Consider the following 17,644-nt stretch of genomic DNA (forward strand, 5'->3'; position numbering starts at 1 on the left):
TTCTTATTTTTCACCATTCATGCTTTGCAGGAGCATTGAGTCCCTAGTTGAGCAGTTCAGAAAAAGACCCATGTGCTTCTTCATTTTGACTAACTCCAGATCTCTCAATTCTGAGAAGGTAAAGAGCTTTCTTCAATTGTGAATTTGACTCAAATCCCTAAAAATGAGTGGTAATTAATTTTATTAATTTTTCATTAACTCGGTGGTAGCAAATGTTTATGTACTGTTTTCTTATGATATTTGGACAGGCGAGTACATTGATCAAGAATATTTGCAGTAACCTCCAGACTGCAGCTACATTAGTTGAGAATATTAACTACTCTGTGGTTTTGAGAGGTGATTCAACGTTACGTGGTCATTTTCCGGAGGCAAGGATGCATGGTCTTAAGTAGTTGCATAAAGCTCTTTTATTGCTATTGTGATTTATGCTTCTAATTACATCATGACTAGAAGCTATCTGAACTTTGTAGGAAGCCGATGCGGCTGTTTCAGTTCTGGGAGAGCTGGATGCCTGGATCATTTGTCCCTTTTTCCTTCAAGGAGGCCGCTACACCATTGATGACATTCACTATGTTGCAGATTCTGAATGGTACTAGCTTCTTCTTTTCGGTTCACTTCATGCTTCTTGGTTTCCTTTTTTGACCTGTGAAAACACACTTCTTTTTTAAGAGAGAAAAAAGGAACAGCTCGGTAGTTAACACCATTTATGCGGTCTATAGGCTTGTTCCTGCTGGAGAGACTGAGTTTGCTAAAGATGCTGCCTTTGGCTATAAATCCTCAAACCTACGCAAGGTCTAAAATTTCCATCTGAACTGCATCTGGTTTCCCTGATTCTTTTTTTTTCCTGATTTTGGTGTGCAACCCTATTTAATTTTAGTGGGTAGAAGAGAAGACAGCAGGTCGTATCCCTGCCAGTAATGTTACATCAATTTCTCTCCAACTCTTGAGGAAAGGTGGACCTAATGCTGTTTGCGAGCATCTTTGTAGCGTGGTGAAGGTAGTATTTGCATGTGTTGATGCATGCTTAGTGCACATATGTTTCAACTTACTGTTTCACATTACATCATGACTTACTTGCAGCCGGGATTTGTTTGAATGATTCTTATGATGTGTCATTATTTCCTATAAAAGCCTGGTTCAGCATTTGTAACAAAATCTCACAAAAATTTGAAAAGGCTTGAACTATTTCTCATCAATTTCCATAGTTTGAAGGAATAATACCTTATTTCGTTTTCTTTTCCCTTCTTTCTTGATAAGAATTTTGGAACGATGGAATGTTTTCTTAAATTTGAGTTGCTTTAAAAAGAAAATGATGTAAATGAGATATATTCAAACTGTCAATCATTTTTTTCAATAGAATTAATGAAGTTCAAGTATTTATATTACGAGCTTTTAGAAATATTACACAAAAACAGATGTTCTTGAAAATGCTAAAAGATCACTATATAGGTTAGTTAAGGAAAGAAATTTGGTTAGACATAGTGTTTCACTATTCTTCTTATTGATTGGCTGAAGCAGGGGTCCACATGTATAGTTAATGCAGCTAGTGAAAGAGACATAGCTGTGTTTGCAGTTGGGATGATCCAGGCAAGTTGTTATGCCATTCTTAACAGTTCCTTTGTACCCTTCGGCATCTTTTGCTGCGAATGCCTGAAAGGCTTTTATATATCAATTAACTATAACTAACAGGCAGAATTAAAGGGAAAATCTTTCTTGTGCCGCACTGCTGCTAGTTTTGTCTCTGCACGGATAGGGATTGTTCCTAAAGCTCCAATTTTACCAAAAGATTTAGGACTTAGCAAAGAAAGGAAGGGTGGATTGATAATTGTGGGATCATATGTTCCTAAGACAACAAAACAGGTTGAATTGGTTCATTCCAATTTTCAGTTCTTTCTGTATTTTCAATGTATTTTCAAGATTTTTATCTTGTTCACGTGTTTTCTTTCCCAATCTAGGTTGAAGAGCTCAGGTCACAATGTGGACAAGTTTTACGAGTTATTGAGGTAACCTAAAAGATTATAGTACCTGTGTATAATGGTGCTTTTGTTTTTTTTCACTAAAGAATCTGAGAGATTTTGAAATGAGATGCAAAATCCTTTCTTGTTGGCTTAGGAATCTAAATTTTGTTTTTCTGTTATCAATAGGTTTCTGTTGATGAAGTTGCCATGAAGTCATCAGAGAAGAGGGAGGAGGAAATCAAAAGAGCAGCTGAAATGGCAGATATTTTCCTTCATGCTTCTAAAGACACTCTAATAATGAGTAGTCGGGAGCTCATCATTGGAAAAAGTTGTTATTTATCTTTTATTTATCTTTCTTATGCAAATTATGATATCTATTTGTGATTCATATAACTACCTTAAGCATATAACTTTTATTTCTAGGAGAATTCCCTAGCAGGCTGTTCAGCTATGCTTGGATTATGAAACAACACTAACAGGCTTTAGAAGCAATATTGGCAGTAATAACTGCTGATTGTTTTTCTGAATAAGCATACCAAAGCTAATTAATTTTAATTCATATGTGACTGCTTCTTCTGCAAATAGTTAACTGTAACCAACTGTGTCTCTTTTTTTTTCCTCGTTTTTTAAAATAAAAGTGTAAAATATAAATATTAACAAAGATACCAAGGATGTACTACTCATGTACAAAAGAATTACAAGCCAGTTAGAAGATCAGTGACATTCCTAAAATCTTCTATCCTGCAAATGTTATGACCCAAAAGTTTTTCCTCATTGTATTCTTTGTTATGACTTTTTCACTCTCTTTTGTGGTGATGCTTTTTTGGTCCTTTTGACAGCTCCTTCTGAGAGTCTGGAAATCAATTTTAAAGTGAGCTCTGCATTGGTGGAAGTAGTCAGGAGGATAACTACAAGACCACGTTACATTCTTGCAAAGGTATTTTACTCAGTTCAAATGGTCATCTGTTCCTTGGTAAAAATTGAACTAGTGGCTTAAATTCATCTTCTTCCTCTTCTTTCCCTTTGCAAACATAAGTTTACTGTCGATTCTTTTATTCTGTATAGACGAACGTATATATACACTCCAGATCCTTTCTAGTTAAGGATGTTGTAAATCCTGCAGTATATTTTCATTAATTCAGCTGGACTAAGGTATGGCAAAGGAGAGCTCAATATTAGCTTTCTTTTCCCTCTAATTTTGATGCCTGTTTGTTACCCTTCTGACCCTATTGTAGTCCCTTTTTTAGGATATTGTTATGGAATTTTGTTAGTCGTATGGGCTTGTTAAGGGAAAATCTAAACAATCACCTAGAGTTTAAAGTGCTCAAGAAGCTTTTTTTTAACAAAATTTTATGTGTACTTTATTTATATTACAATTCTGTTTTCATACAAGAAAAATATTTAACTTCCTTAGTTGGAATAAATAAAGTATTACTTCTAATAAATAACTTCCTTAGTTGGAAGTAACTACCACCACCCAAAAACCACCTATAACTTCCACCATATCCTAGAAACTAAGAAACTAACAGCACACTTTATCCTACATATCCTAGAACTACATTTACACTTATCCCTGTAACTACTTCTATTATTAGATAAAACTAGATAACTAGATGATAAAACAAAAATAATTTTGTTCTAGCAGCCATGTCATTTCTAGGAGCCATGTGGCTCACAACAAATCTGCTCTATTTATCACTGCCAATCTCTCCATAATGGTTAGATCTCAGACAACTGTTGTCAGTCTCCTTACAATCATCTACGATGGCTTTATCATATTACAAATCGTTTTCCATCACGAATCAACATCAGCATCACAATTACAGTGGATAAGTGCATAGCTAAAAAGTTCAATTTTTACTGATAAAGAAGTACGCTATTTATGAGGCATTAAAGGGGTAGCACCCACATGTGAAAGTTGCACTTCAATGATCATGATTTGATGTATGTGACTGGACATAAAAATATATTATGTGATGTACGTGAACAAATTTCAGTTTGTGTAGCATTTATAGGGTTCAGAATATGCAGAGGTAAAGAAGAAGAAGATTTATTGGGTTCGACTGGTTTCTTTTCAAGCTGAGAAAATGAATTTGTATCCATGCTTGTTTAAAACACATGATTCTGTTTACTGTAACAGTTATTTTTAAGTGTTTGGCAGCTGTGGCAGGAAGATTGAGACTTGTTTCTTATTCTAAGAATTTCTTACTTTTTTTTGCAGTTTCTTTTCTTCTCCTTAGAGGAGGCTTTTGATGACTATTTCCTGGTCATACATATTGGCCCCTGGGCATATTTTCTTTAAAATTTTGCAAAATCCCTTAGTCAAAATAGAAAAACTCACATTCATTGTATTTAGGGCTCATGTAGGATTCTATTTTCTCAAGTTGGATATTAACATAAAAAAACTGTGTTTAACTGCCATGATGTGAAAAGAACAATAATATTTGCTACAAATACTTGATTCTTTTAGGGTGGAATCACATCATCAGATATTGCCACGAAGGCACTGGAAGCAAAAAGTGCCAAAGTAGTCGGACAAGCCCTTCCAGGTGTTCCCCTGTGGCAGCTAGGTCCTGAAAGTAGGCATCCTGGAGTTCCTTACATTGTTTTCCCTGGTAAATCTGAGTTCTATTTGTTTATTTTACAATTTCTTTTGTGTGGCCATTTGAATTTATTGAATGCCTAGAGATGCAGATATCTGGTAATCTATATAATTCTCCTTTACAGGTAATGTTGGTGACAGTAAAGCACTGGCAGAAGTTGCCAGATCCTGGGCTTGCCCTGCCAGACTTTTATCGACAAAAGAGCTCCTCCTTGTAAGCATCATCTCTTTAGTTTTTACTTTGACTAATTTCTTCCAGTAGAGATTGACATTATTACTCTGTATAAAGAATGCTAAAAATGGTGGATATGCCATTGGAGCATTCAATGTTTACAATATGGAAGGAGTAGAGGCAGTTGTTGCTGCTGCAGAGGAAGAAAATAGTCCTGCCATTTTACAGGTCAGTTCAATAGCAAGTTAAATATAAAATTTATCCATGTTCTAAATTCAGTATTTAGTTTAGTAGTATACATAATCCAGCAACAAAATATATATTGGGCTTGTGCACAAGTCTGGTTCCTTATGGAATTTTTTCTGACACTACTAAAATAAGTTAATAAAGGAAAATAATCTAATATGAACTGTTAGAAGGAGCCAAAAGAAGGTATCTGGTATTGACAAGCAAAGGAAACCTCTGTTTGAATTTGACTACAACCCAAATTCTGAAAAGATATCCCACCTACTTTAGTTGTCATTTAGCTAAATATCTAAAATTTCAAAGCTTGGCTGTCCAACTGAGTACTGATGATAGTTGGGAATTTATGAAACACTATCTAGTTTTAGTTTTTGTTGGCCAAACAGAACCAACCAAACTCAAGAATTCAATATAAACTGCGTACCCTTTGTGATAGACATGGTTCTGATTGCAAAATTAGCTAATCCCAGGCAAATTGGCCCTTCAAGCAACCAAACAAATTAATCCTCCTACTTTCGGGCCTATTTGTTTATATGCATAGCACCTAATGGATCTTGGTATTTTTGTTCTTATATTTCCTTTTCCTATGACAGTGAATCTCAAGCACTATCCTTAAAAGTAGCTTCCCCAAACAATGATTATGTTTCTGGTTCAGAAGGTTGATTCATTTAATTTATAAGATATAAAGTGCCATATCTAATCTCTTCTTTTTTCAGATTCATCCTGGTGCCTTAAAGCAAGGAGGCATTCCATTGGTTGCATGTTGTGTTTCTGCTGCCGAGCAGGCCAGGGTAAGTGGTAGTTCATATTTATGTGAAATATTAGAGAGCATAAGGATAGAGAAGAACAAAAAGAAAAAAGAATACCAGAAGTTTTGATCTCTAAGTGAAAACCGTGTTGAGGTTTGACGGGTTGGTCTCTATTGGTTGATATAAATAAGATACTGTAGCCTGTTGGCAAACTGACAAGCTGTTGTGATTGTTTGAGAAATAACAAAGCTAGAATAGGGAAAGAAAATAAAAATATGTTACACTGGACATCAAGTACATAAATTGGATACAGTTCCTGTTTGTAACTATATAGAGTTCGTTAGATGATTATTTAAATGTATTTTACTGATGTAGTTACTATAGTTCTGCATCTTACGTTTAGGCATGAGAAGTAAAATTAGACAATTATATGGCAGGTTCCCATCACTGTTCACTTTGATCATGGAACTTCAAGGCAGGAGCTGATGGAGGCTCTTGAGTTGGTGAGTTGGCTTATCATGTTGTGTGTTCAAAGTATTACTATCATTATTCAGTTATTTTCTTTATTTAATTTACATGTGATTTCATGTTGGATCTGACTGTTTCAGGGATTTGATTCAGTAATGGTGGATGGTTCGAATCTCCCTTTCAAGGATAACATCTCATATACAAAGGGCATATCATTATTGGCCCATTCAAAAGGTATGCTAGTTGAGGCTGAACTAGGGAGATTGTCAGGAACAGAGGATGACTTGACTGTTGAAGATTTTGAAGCAAAGCTGACTGATGTTAACCAGGTTTCATGCCTTCAATTTGTTAAAGAGCTTTGCTCCTATATCTTATATTTCCAATGTTTCACCATTGGCCTCGTGAACTTTCAGGCACAAGAATTTATTGATGAGACTGGTATTGATGCTTTGGCCGTGTGTATTGGAAATGTCCATGGAAAATATCCTGCAACAGGACCAAATCTCAGACTCGATTTGCTTAAGGTCAACTGCACAACATATTTCCTTATTTACACTGGAGACAATATGTTACTACTTTCATGTTACAAGGTTTTGGTTTGAACTGAACATCCGTTTAAAAATCGATTTATTAATATTTCAAGATAACTGAGCAGAGGAGATACTTCTAAGTTAAAGAAAGATAAGTTATTGACATTCACGTATCATATCAATAGCACATGTCAGACAAAGGAAAGATAAGTTATTGACATTGGCAGTGTTTACATGTCCCTTTGAAACTTATGCTGAAAGTTTATCATTCTTCATGCGGTGCTTGCTATTCATCTGTAGATTCTAACTCTCCTCCATGTTTAGGATTTGCATGATTTGAGTTCAAAGAATGGTGTTTTTCTGGTGCTTCATGGAGCCTCTGGTTTGCCTCCGGAACTTATCCAGGTATGTTCACAGATCTTGAAGTTATTTTATGCATTTATACATCAAATTGCACTAAATAAAAGCTTGAACCAAACTTTACTGCTTTGGATAGGGATGTATAGAGGAAGGTGTGAGGAAGTTCAATGTCAATACTGAGGTGCGGAAGGCTTACATGGATGCACTGAGTAGCCCCAAGACTGACCTGGTTCATGTTATGGCAGCTGCAAAAGATGCTATGAAAGCTGTGGTTGCGGAGAAGATGCATCTGTTTGGCTCAGCAGGAAAAGCGTGATAACTTATGCCAAACTGAAAAGAGAAAAAAAAATCTTTACATGATATAAGCTTTTCTTTTTGTTACGAGAAATATTGAGAATAAAATATAGAGAAAAAAAAATCTTTACATAATAAATTTTTTTTTTCTGTTGTGAGAAGTATCGAGAATAAAAGAAAATGAAAAAGAACTCTATTAGGATTTTTCAAATCTCTGTAACACTCGTGTGTTTTTTTCCTTCTTTTTTCAATTCTCCAATGTTCTTCTTCCGATCTTTGTAGATTTTTTTTCCCCCTTTATCAACCGGATGCAAGATCTGTTAAAGAACACTCATTTTCTCACCCACAAAACTTCAATTGCGGCCTTGCCTCTCTTGTTTTCTTTCTCTTTAAAAACTAACTTTTGTCTTTGCTTCTCTTGTTTGCATGATTTGTGATCTTGCGTTGGATATAAGTCTTCTCAAGGTTAGACTACCTTTTATAAGTTATTTATAATTGAACTTTTTATAAACTGTTTACAATAAAAAATCAAATAAAACATTTTTACTAGATAAAAAAAGTCATTCAATATAAAAAAAAAAATAAAATATAATATAAAAATTATATCATCTAAAAATCACTCAAATTCTACCCTCAAAAAAATATTCAAGATTCTCTTAAAGAACTAATTCTCTGATATCTTTTGTAATTAAATTATCAATTGTAATCAAATTATGTGCCAAGCAATCTCTAACCTATTGGGTCACGTTTGTAAGTTTTTTTGTATTAGTGAACATAATATTTTTTTAATAATTTAATTTTATAATAAAGATATATTTTGTATTGAGTGTCTTTAAAAATCAAAAATCCAATTTAGTATCATAGAAATAGTTTAATTTAATTAATTCTATATTTTTAGTTATTAACTAATAAAATTAAAAGCTAAATCAAATTAAACCACAGCAATTCGGTATATGTGTGATCATAAACTCTAAGTTAATTGTACGATCCAAATGATACAAAATTTTAAATTTTAAATAAATAAATAAAATTTTAAATAAATAAATGAAAACGACACTAAAACTAAACTTTGAAGCCAATTGAGAGAGCATGAAGATTAACGGCTTTTTAAATCGTGCGTGAAAAGTTGAAATTGAATTTTATTAAAACTCTACTTTTTAAGGAGAATAAAATAAATAAAAGAGCGAACAAATCTTTATAAAATAAAATAATATTTTCCAAAAATGCGATTTATCCAAAATTCCCGGATAAGTACAAAAGCGTGATGACGTCAGTGCGACAGAACAGCATAGATGGTCGGGCTCGGGCTCTGAATTTAATACTAAAATCGGTTTCGCTTCTCGATAAAACTCCACAAGACTCTTTCCTGTCTAGATCTCTAGATACGATACATCCAACAATGGCAGATCAGACGCAGAAACCTGAACTCTATGAACTCAATAATGGCACCATGCAGGTCAAGATCACCAACTTCGGTGCGACCATTACCTCCCTTTCAGTACCTGACAAGAATGGTCTGTTCTTCTTTGATCGATCATGTGATGATCGCAGTATTTTCTTTTCTTCTTTTGTCAAATTTCAAATTCTGTTAGCTTAAGTTGTGGCCATGTTGTTGTTGGTTTGTGAAGGGAAATTGGCTGATGTTGTTCTTGGATTCGATTCCGTCGAGCCATACACGGTAAGTTCTGTAAATTTTCTCGATAAAAGTTTGCTTTTTATTCACTATTTGTGGCCTGGTTCAAGAGCGTGTAATGGTTTTTTCATGGATTGAATTCTTGTTAAAGAAATAAAATAAGCCCGTTTTATTTGTTTAGATAAATCTGGGTTTTTTGTCCGAGGATTTTAATTCTCATAATTTTGCTTGCGAATTGATCAATATGAATTCCCTGCATGTACTGGCAATTGACACGCCGTTGTATTCCGCCTCCATTGTTAAGAAGGGTTTATTTTGGGAGGTCAAGTTTTTTTGTATTCTCCCTTTTCTGCCAAATATTGAAACTCTTTTCCTTGTTATCGATGCATATGTAATCAGAAAGGTGCTGCACCATATTTTGGCTGCATCGTGGGTCGAGTTGCAAACAGAATCAAAGAGGGAAAGTTCACTCTCAATGGTGTTGAGTATAGTTTGCCCCTCAACAGACCCCCACACAGTCTCCATGGTATGTCATTGAAAATTCTTGAGCCTAAATAGATCATTTATAATTTCTCAGAGATTTCATGATTTTATATATTAGACTCTTTAGTATCTTCTTTTACCTTAGTAGACTGTTAAACTGAAGTGGTTTTTCACTCTCGTTATTTTGGTTTATGACCTTGATTTTCATGTGGGATTTTTCTGCTCAAGTTGTTACTTCCTTCTTATTTTCTTAACTGTACTTTTGAGCATCAATCATGCAAAGGCCTGTAGATTTAAAATAGTCAGGAGTAATAAATATTTTAAAGTGGGACAAAAATATCCTGTTGAAAACATTCAGATTTGAGAATCTCGTTTTAGATAATTTGCTCCCATCAGACATCATGCTGCTTTCCAGGTGACAGAGTGCAGTCAGGTTTTAGAGCATTTACATTTTTCCAGAAATCTCCTAAATGGTTTAGTTTTGTTATGAAGGCTGCTGGTAATAAAAAATAAAAAGAAAAGAAAAACAAGCCCCCATAATTTTTTTTCTTTGAGACATTGGTTTTGCCTGACAGCAGGTCAAGCTGTGGAGCCTGAATTTAGAGAACCCGACTTCATACCCCTTTTAGTTTGTTTATGACCAGTAGGAACATTACCATGCGCAACGAGTTTTGCATTTCATTAATACTCTAGCGATCAATATATCTATCATGGTTGTTGGAGTCGGTTGTACTGAATAAATTTACCACTTTGTCAATCAGATCACACTTGAATACATGAACGACTCTTTGTTAAGAATTCAAGGAAGGATTTCTTCTATTCAACTTTAGTTCCATCTAACTTTTGGATAATTTCTTTGCGTTAGGTGGTCAAAAGGGTTTTGATAAGGTGATATGGGAGGTTGTGAACTACAAGAAAGATAAAAACCCTTCCATTACATTCAAATACTACAGTCATGATGGGGAAGAAGGTACTCTTTCTTTCTCTGTTGTATCAAGTAATTATTTGATGTTCTAAGAGTACAGATGAGTTAGCAGACCCTCTAAATGTGATTGGTTTGTTACAATTTTCTGTTAAAAAAAAAGTTTACTTTAAAGTGCACCAATCATATTTATGAGTTAGCAGACCCTCTAATAATTGTTTCTCTTTTTCTCCCTCTCTTTCCTTCTCCCTAGCAGGCTCTTATTTTTCCTCTTCTGTTTCCATTTCTTCCATCAATAGGTTACCCAGGGGCTGTTACTGTAACGGCAACTTACACACTCACTTCAAGCACCACAATGAGACTTGACATGGAAGCAGTGCCTGAGAACAAGCCGACTCCAATCAGCTTAGCTCAGCACACGTACTGGAACTTGGCTGGCCATAACTCGGGGAACATACTTGACCATTCAATACAGATATGGGGATCAAAAATTACTCCTGTTGATCAGACTACACTCCCTACCGGCGAGATCATGCCAGTTAAGGGTACTCCATACGATTTCACAGCCGAGAAGAGGATTGGTGCATCAATTCATGAGGTAGGAATGGGGTATGATAACAACTATGTGCTGGATTGTGGGGAAGAGAAATCAGGGCTGAAGCATGCTGCAAGAGCTAAAGACCCATCAAGCTCAAGAGTTCTTAACCTGTGGACAGATGCCCCAGGGATGCAGTTTTACACTGCTAACTATGTTGATGGAATTGTTGGAAAAGGAGGTGCTGTTTACGGAAAACATGCAGGACTATGCTTGGAGTCACAAGGATTCCCTAATGCTGTCAATGAACCAAACTTTCCATCAATCATTGTTCAACCTGGTGAGAAGTACAAACACACTATGTTGTTTGAGTTTTCAGCGGAGTAAGCGATAGGAGAATTATTTATACAAGAATAAAGGTAGCCTTTGGTTTGCCTCACTGCCAGTGAGTGCCTGGACAATGGGCAATGATCTAATAATTTATACAGGAATCAGTTTTGGTTTAAGTATTTATCATTTTAGGGGTAGGATTTGATTTCAGATGAGACGCTCCGGGCATTTAATATTTGGCGAATGCTATTTTGACATTAAATGCATTTTTGCAGATATCTTCAGCCCCACATAAATAACTTTTTTTTTTTTTTTTTCATGAGGGGCCCTCTGTATTAAACTGTGGAAATTGTCTATGAGATTGAAGATGGTAAATGGTCAAATTAGTTAAAACAACAAGCCAATGCAACATTAGGTAGAATGTTGGGTCGCATTTATACATTCAAAATTCACCAAGAATGAGAATGGATATTACAAATGCTCTCCTGGATCTTCATGTGAAAGGTTATGAGAGAAAGGAAATCCTTGTATATCTGTTTTGATGCTCATGTATATCAATCTTTGATATCACGATGGACAAATAGTCAATACTAATAATTGCCATGCAATTTTTGCCCGTCTCAATTCTAAAAAAGAACCTTGATCCAAAAAAGAAAAAATCTCAACAGAACAGCCTTGATTGTTTTGACCAATCTTCTATTGAAAGAACAATCATCTTGACCTTTTTACTGGGCAAGTTACAACTTTTTATGTTGTTTAGTTCTTGTGATTTTTCTACTGAAAATTTAATTTTCTTCCTTCTTTGCATAAATTTCACTTCTTTTCAACTCTAATTTGTTTCACCTCGATTTCCTTTGTAAATATGTTAAGAAACTCCAATTCAACTATACCAACAAAATTAAACTGAAGAGTATTGAATTATCATTAAAAAAATTATAGAGATTGAACTGCAAGAAAATTAAATCAGGATTATACCTCTGACATACATCCAATGAAATCCCAAGCTTAAATAAAAAATTGAAAAGAAAGGTAAACCATGATAGTAAAGGCTTCTATTCAGCCACCGATCTCCAGATGAGACGCAGAGAGCATGGTAAGATAAGGGGCAGCTTTTCTCAGCTTGTTACAGTCTCCTGTGGTGTCTAGTACAAGTTTTTTTATATTTGGGCTTCTGTTCATTAAACTTTCGTATTAAAGACCAAACAGGAACTTTGTGCTTCCTATTTGATGATTACATTCACATCTTCTAGAACGCTTTTAAAAATACACATGCAGAGCGTTTGATAGCACAAGTATAAAGCCCATTATTAGAAGACCCTTTTTGCTCTCATCAGGATCATATGCAAAAACTTTTAAAAACATCACCTCACCTTGCGCGGATAAGTTCAAGTGGTAGGCTTTCCATTGCCAGCTGAAATTGGTACAGCATTGTTTTAGGCACAGAAAATTTTGTTGTCATGGACTGTGAAGAATAGCTAAAACCATGCTTACCCAGAGTCTTGGCGTTGTTGGATCGGATTTTGTGTGCAATTTGGATAGGTCCGACTGAAAAGTAATGGCTATCAGAACTTTGAACTCAATTGAAAATGGTCTGCACCAAGAAATCAAGAGGGAAAATTCATGTTAACATTAACAAAGTCCAAATGAAACACAGGAGAAAGTGAAAAGAGAACATTAGCCAATATGCAAAACTTTCCAATGGGTAGTAAATAAAAACATACAACAAGATTGGACAAACAGCTACAGCCTACAGGACTTGAATAAATTCTGACCTAATGACCATAATCATATATTCTTAATTAATGACAAAGACCAAGTTTCAATAACCGGCTGGCATAAGAGTGATGCTTAGGAAATATGTTTAGCTTAGAGGTTCAAAGGGATAGCTGTATTAAAAAAAAAAATTTCAGACGTCCATACCAAAACATCTGCCTTAGACTCTTAACATAGCAGGATCAGTTAAAATTAGGATATTTAGTTCTTCCTCGACATAAAGACCATGGGTAGAATTTTCGAGTGAACAAAGCTCCAGTGTAAGGTGATGCTTTTTTTATATAATGCCTTCAAAGTCCTCTCTCGTGGAAACTAGATTCATTACCCTTAAGAATTCTCAGGAACAGAATTAGAAGGCTACTTCAAGATTTCAGGAAATAATGAATTGACACCCCTCCAATAGAAGTCAAAAAAAGGTACCTCACTTGCATTGTATCTTTGATGTCAAACTAGATCAGTTACGGGATAATAATGCGTAAAATTTCTTAAAATTTGCACCCCAACAGTACAGTTGTGCAGAATCATACATGATGGGACACAAAGAAAGGTATGTGTGTAGGGTTGGGGGAGAGGCGTCATTGTCTAGATGCAACTCACCCAGCAAAAACAGTTGGAGAAGTCAAAAGGCGAGGAAGTATAACATAGATGGGAAGAGCCATGTTATAACAGATATCTCCATCTGCAATCTGGTAAAGGACAAGGAAAAAAGTGAAGCAGCGGATTAGTGTGTAATGAAAAATACTCTAGGAAGATGTGAAATGTTGCATGCCTGTGTAGTCTGAACCAAAGAGGTTTCTGAGACAATCTTCTCTCCTACAAGAATTGACTCCACACGAAGCAAATGAATGTCAATTGAACGAATGGGAACAGCAGATGATTCCACAGTTAGCTCCCCATTGATTGGGTCCAGCAAAGAACATTGAGTGGACATTTTTCCTGTTACTCGGAAGCCACCTATTCAGTGCAATGTATCCTCAGTTATAGGACAATTATATTAGTATATTCAGCACTGTAACATGTAAGAGAAGGCATAAGTAAAAAAAATTTAAATGCAATCTTGCATGGTTTCAGCAATCCGAAACCACCATAAGTACATTGATTTGTACAAGTTTCTTTAAAAATCTGAAAACACCATTGAGAGTAAAAAATCTTCATTCAAGCTAAAGAAATACTAGGAAGAGAGGATGGAAGATGGCAACACAGGTAAACCTGATTTTAGCTCTGGAAGTAATGGATGTCTCTGAGTATCCTGGGTAATGTAGAAGATTACCATCTCTGGAGAAACTGGTCGTTCAAGTAGATCAGCTGAAACCAAAATAAGAGCGGAAACCAGGCACAATTAATTAAATTGCACATAAAATACACTAAATGGAAAATTAGCATACCTTTATCACTTTCAATTATGAACTCCACTGTTGAAGATAATGATTTGTGTATGTATCCTCTCATTACTTCTACAGTTAAGAAATACTATATCAAAGATTTAAATTAATCATCAAGGATCAGACAAATACCAAAACTCATAAAAAGCTATCAAAAGGACACCAGGACATAAGGGACAATAAGTGATGCAATGATAATCCCCAGAGGCAAGAAAAGCAAAATTTGAGAGTTTGACTTTCTTCACTCGAAAATACCTGGATAGTAATATTTGCTCCATGGAAGGTCTCATAAAATCTTTCTGAGTTATCTTCCTGTGGCTGTCTCAGGACTATAGAAAATGGTATCTGTCAAAATAAAGCAAAATTAGTAGTAAACTAGAAGAAAATAAGCAACTTTAGTTGACAAATCAAATAGAAGATTTAGAGTTAAACGTAAATATGATGTGAAAATTATCAGATTGAAGAATAAGACAAAGCTTAAATAAGGAAAACAACATCCGCATACTTGCACAAGATTTAATCACATAACCAATTCAACGTTATCCAAGAGCAAAACTGCAGAATTGTCATGGTTAAAGCTAATATGACACGAAGACGGAAGACAATTCCCACAGGTGAAGGTAGAAAATATATTAGCAAATTTTAAATGTTAAACATTTCATGAATTTGGCACCATTCTCCAAAATAGAGCTTCAAGGTTTGAAATAATTAGCCTCAAAATATTCTCGGTTGATACTGTACCTCTGTCGTTCCTCGAGCAATCTTCCCAGAAGGTCTAACTTCAATGCTCTTATTCCTGTTTCCAAGATGAGAAAAGGACAAATAGAAGTAATTATACAAAAATTTCAGCAACCAAGCATGAGGAGGAGATATTGAACAACTGAAAATTAATTCTATTACAGATATTTAATGAAGAAAAGCTAAGAGAACTACAAGCAAATCAAATTAAGAACGTTGCTGCTGCGGGGGAAGGAAAAATTGTTCCCCGACAATCAGGAAACTAAGCCATACATATAGCAACCTCAGAAGTACTACAATCTAACCTAATAGATAGTGGAAATGCACATTAACTATTACAAAAATAATGATGTCATACTCTTGTGCAGTAACATTGACCTTTTTATTTTTATAGATTATCGAGCAGGTTTATCTTATTCTCTATTTTTCTAATTCTTTCGATCTCTTCCCTGATAAAGTTTCTTTTGTTATCCCAAAAAAAGAATAGCAAAAACATGAAGAAGGCATCTCATAATCAGCGAGTCTTCATTCTGATCTACATTGATAACAAGGATTATCAACCCAGAAAGTTAAATTGAAGTCAGAACAGATTTTTGAGAGTATATGACCTTTAATAGATTCAGCAGGCCCTACAACACCAAGAAAAAAACCCTAGTGTGCACTAATACCGCTAATACTGTATAACTGGTGCTTGTCCAAGGCTTGTCAAGGCCACTAGCCCAAGCTTGATGTTACTATGACCGCCATAAGTCTCGCGTCTCCTGCCACATAGACAATCTCTTGGCCAGTAGAATGACTTATTCCTATCTCCAAGTTACCATGGGCAGCTCTCCTTGATGCCCCAGATTTGTAACAGTTGTTATAAATATTAGAAAGCCTGACAACTTACCTCCAACTGAAGATAAATCGGAGAATAAAAATCGACCATCAGTTCTCAACTTCTTTAACACTCAAGAAAAATAGTGGCGAATTATGTCCTGATTTATTTCAAGTCACTGCTCCAGAATAAACTAAACTTCAGCCAGAAGAAAATATACATCCTGTGATATTGATTCAGTAATATTCAAACTTTTAACAAAACTAAGAGGTCATGCCCTGGTTGCTATATAGTTTTCGTCAGTAACCTTAATGCACTAGAATTCTCTTGATAATCTTTTCTTTTCAAAACAAAATATTCTTGTGCACATTCTTAATGCTAGAAAACATGTCACAGCACACGTATTTGTTCTTGGACAGCTATTACAGGTCCAAAAACATCAAATATTCAACTCTAGATCAAGGCCAGACTTCTTGCATCCCACCCTGTGACTGCTGTAGGTTTGTTTCTTCAGTAAATAGTGCTCTGAGATTGCAGTTGTATACGCCTATGCTTTTAGATTAGTACACCCGCAGCAATTATTGAGATTTCTGGACCCGTAGAGTTTTTTCTCTTGTATTAAGTCTTCTGTATATGGATGATATTATTAATAATAGTTTTTGTTTTCATATTAAAAATTATAAGTTCTGAGCATATCACAAGTGAACTTTTTGTGATCCCTATCCAGCGGTACAGAAGCCTACCAAACATCACTCACAAGCCATTACAGTCTGTTACCTAGAAGCTCATTAGCGAAACCAATCAGAAAGATGAGGCATCTACTTATGAAGGCCAGTGATTAGGAGACTGATAAAGGTCCACAATACATTTCTATTCAGAAACATGTTCCCTTTCTACATCTCAAAGTTTAGGTTGAACCACCTTCTATTTATTCACCGGTAGCATACAGAAAAGCAGAGCAAAAAGAGCTGAATTGGCAGATAAAACATCGAGGAAACCCCCAGCTACAGTATGGACTTTCTCGAATTATTGAGCAGAACATTATAGTTGATCGCAAATCTTTCATCATATATTAAAACCAAAGAAAGCAATCACGAAGTAACTTACACGATAGGAATGGGCTTAACAACCCCATAGAAGGCCTCGATAACTCCCGCCGATCCTCCGCGAACCTTAAGCAGAGAAAGCATGTAAGCGAAGACAGTCACGATGAAGATATCAAAAGGGAGCGCGGGGGAGTGGCAAAGCTAGACACCGCCTCGTTGCTGTGTATTGCTTTCTTTCATATTATCGAGGAGCAAAGGGAGGAGGTGATTCAAACCTGCAAGTTGACGGATCCGTTGACAGTTATACGAACTCCATAGTGAGAAATCGAAAAAGGAGACTTTACCACAATTTTGCCATCAAGAGGTTCCTGAAATTCCAGCATCATCATCATCATCCTCATCACAAACTCGGGACAAAAAAGTGTATAAATGGAATATATATACATACAGACGGACTATATATACGGTTCGATCGGGAAAGCTTGAGATCTACTATTGACATTGCTACACCAAAAACCAGCAGAAGCTGCTGCAGTACCGAATCGTCGTCTTCCTAATTTTTATTTCAATAAGCTGTTTCCTTCTGCTTGAGCTCGTTATTATATATGA

At 35.4% G+C, this 17,644-nt stretch overlaps 3 protein-coding genes across 7 annotated transcripts in view; 2 read left to right on the forward strand and 1 right to left on the reverse strand.

Annotated features, from left to right (window-relative positions):
• LOC110823263 (ketose-bisphosphate aldolase class-II family protein) overlaps positions 1-7,587 on the forward strand; it is a 52,860-nt gene extending 45,273 nt beyond the window's left edge. For all 3 annotated transcript variants that reach the window (XM_088211625.1, XM_088211626.1, XM_088211627.1), the window contains 19 exons: positions 31-118; positions 249-368; positions 471-589; positions 720-792; positions 878-997; positions 1,519-1,591; positions 1,694-1,860; positions 1,956-2,003; positions 2,145-2,286; positions 2,798-2,895; positions 4,429-4,573; positions 4,686-4,774; positions 4,850-4,960; positions 5,692-5,766; positions 6,162-6,227; positions 6,333-6,521; positions 6,606-6,716; positions 7,047-7,127; positions 7,219-7,587. In XM_088211625.1, coding sequence (XP_088067751.1) covers positions 31-118; positions 249-368; positions 471-589; positions 720-792; positions 878-997; positions 1,519-1,591; positions 1,694-1,860; positions 1,956-2,003; positions 2,145-2,286; positions 2,798-2,895; positions 4,429-4,573; positions 4,686-4,774; positions 4,850-4,960; positions 5,692-5,766; positions 6,162-6,227; positions 6,333-6,521; positions 6,606-6,716; positions 7,047-7,127; positions 7,219-7,398 — 2,095 coding nt within the window. In that variant the 3' untranslated portion in view covers positions 7,399-7,587. The remainder of the gene's footprint in view (positions 1-30; positions 119-248; positions 369-470; positions 590-719; positions 793-877; positions 998-1,518; positions 1,592-1,693; positions 1,861-1,955; positions 2,004-2,144; positions 2,287-2,797; positions 2,896-4,428; positions 4,574-4,685; positions 4,775-4,849; positions 4,961-5,691; positions 5,767-6,161; positions 6,228-6,332; positions 6,522-6,605; positions 6,717-7,046; positions 7,128-7,218) is intronic.
• Positions 7,588-8,666: 1,079 nt separating this feature from the next.
• On the forward strand, positions 8,667-11,557 carry LOC110823266 (Galactose mutarotase-like superfamily protein). The gene is made up of 5 exons (XM_022053630.2): positions 8,667-8,890; positions 9,005-9,054; positions 9,409-9,535; positions 10,358-10,462; positions 10,714-11,557. Exons 1-5 carry the CDS (start codon positions 8,776-8,778, stop codon positions 11,334-11,336), a joined length of 1,020 nt encoding a protein of 339 aa, XP_021909322.1. The 5' UTR covers positions 8,667-8,775; the 3' UTR covers positions 11,337-11,557.
• Positions 11,558-12,197: 640 nt separating this feature from the next.
• Positions 12,198-17,641, reverse strand: LOC110823267 (Vacuolar protein sorting-associated protein 26). 3 transcript variants are annotated; one of them, XM_022053632.2, is made up of 11 exons: positions 17,484-17,641; positions 17,311-17,403; positions 17,097-17,161; positions 15,176-15,230; positions 14,690-14,779; positions 14,438-14,522; positions 14,262-14,357; positions 13,822-13,988; positions 13,650-13,738; positions 12,771-12,870; positions 12,198-12,690 (listed from the first exon to the last, which is right to left on the reverse strand). In XM_022053632.2, exons 1-11 carry the CDS (start codon positions 17,535-17,537, stop codon positions 12,646-12,648), a joined length of 939 nt encoding a protein of 312 aa, XP_021909324.1. In that variant the 5' UTR covers positions 17,538-17,641; the 3' UTR covers positions 12,198-12,645. The 3 variants fall into 3 exon arrangements, with proteins under 3 accessions (XP_021909324.1, XP_021909323.1, XP_021909325.1); XM_022053631.2 differs by having other exon boundaries at positions 13,822-14,006; positions 17,484-17,640; XM_022053633.2 differs by having other exon boundaries at positions 13,822-14,006; positions 17,097-17,310; positions 17,380-17,403; positions 17,484-17,616.
• Positions 17,642-17,644: the final 3 nt, after the last annotated feature.

Source organism: Carica papaya, chromosome 9 (assembly GCF_054855325.1).
Source record: "Carica papaya isolate Zhongbai chromosome 9, ASM5485532v1, whole genome shotgun sequence".
In the NCBI taxonomy this organism is placed as follows: domain Eukaryota; kingdom Viridiplantae; phylum Streptophyta; class Magnoliopsida; order Brassicales; family Caricaceae; genus Carica; species Carica papaya.

Excerpts from the sequence above, each read along its gene's own strand:
- LOC110823267 (XM_022053631.2), bottom strand. The coding sequence starts at position 17,537 with ATGTCAATAGTAGATCTCAAGCTTTCCCGATCGAACCGTATATATAGT. Across the intron at positions 17,162-17,310 it reads ACGGATCCGTCAACTTGCAG|GTTCGCGGAGGATCGGCGGG; the intron begins GTTTGAATCACC and ends TCTCTGCTTAAG. Across the intron at positions 14,358-14,437 it reads CATAATTGAAAGTGATAAAG|CTGATCTACTTGAACGACCA; the intron begins GTATGCTAATTT and ends TTTTGGTTTCAG.
- LOC110823266 (XM_022053630.2), top strand. The coding sequence starts at position 8,776 with ATGGCAGATCAGACGCAGAAACCTGAACTCTATGAACTCAATAATGGC. Across the intron at positions 8,891-9,004 it reads TTCAGTACCTGACAAGAATG|GGAAATTGGCTGATGTTGTT; the intron begins GTCTGTTCTTCT and ends TGGTTTGTGAAG. Across the intron at positions 9,536-10,357 it reads ACCCCCACACAGTCTCCATG|GTGGTCAAAAGGGTTTTGAT; the intron begins GTATGTCATTGA and ends TCTTTGCGTTAG.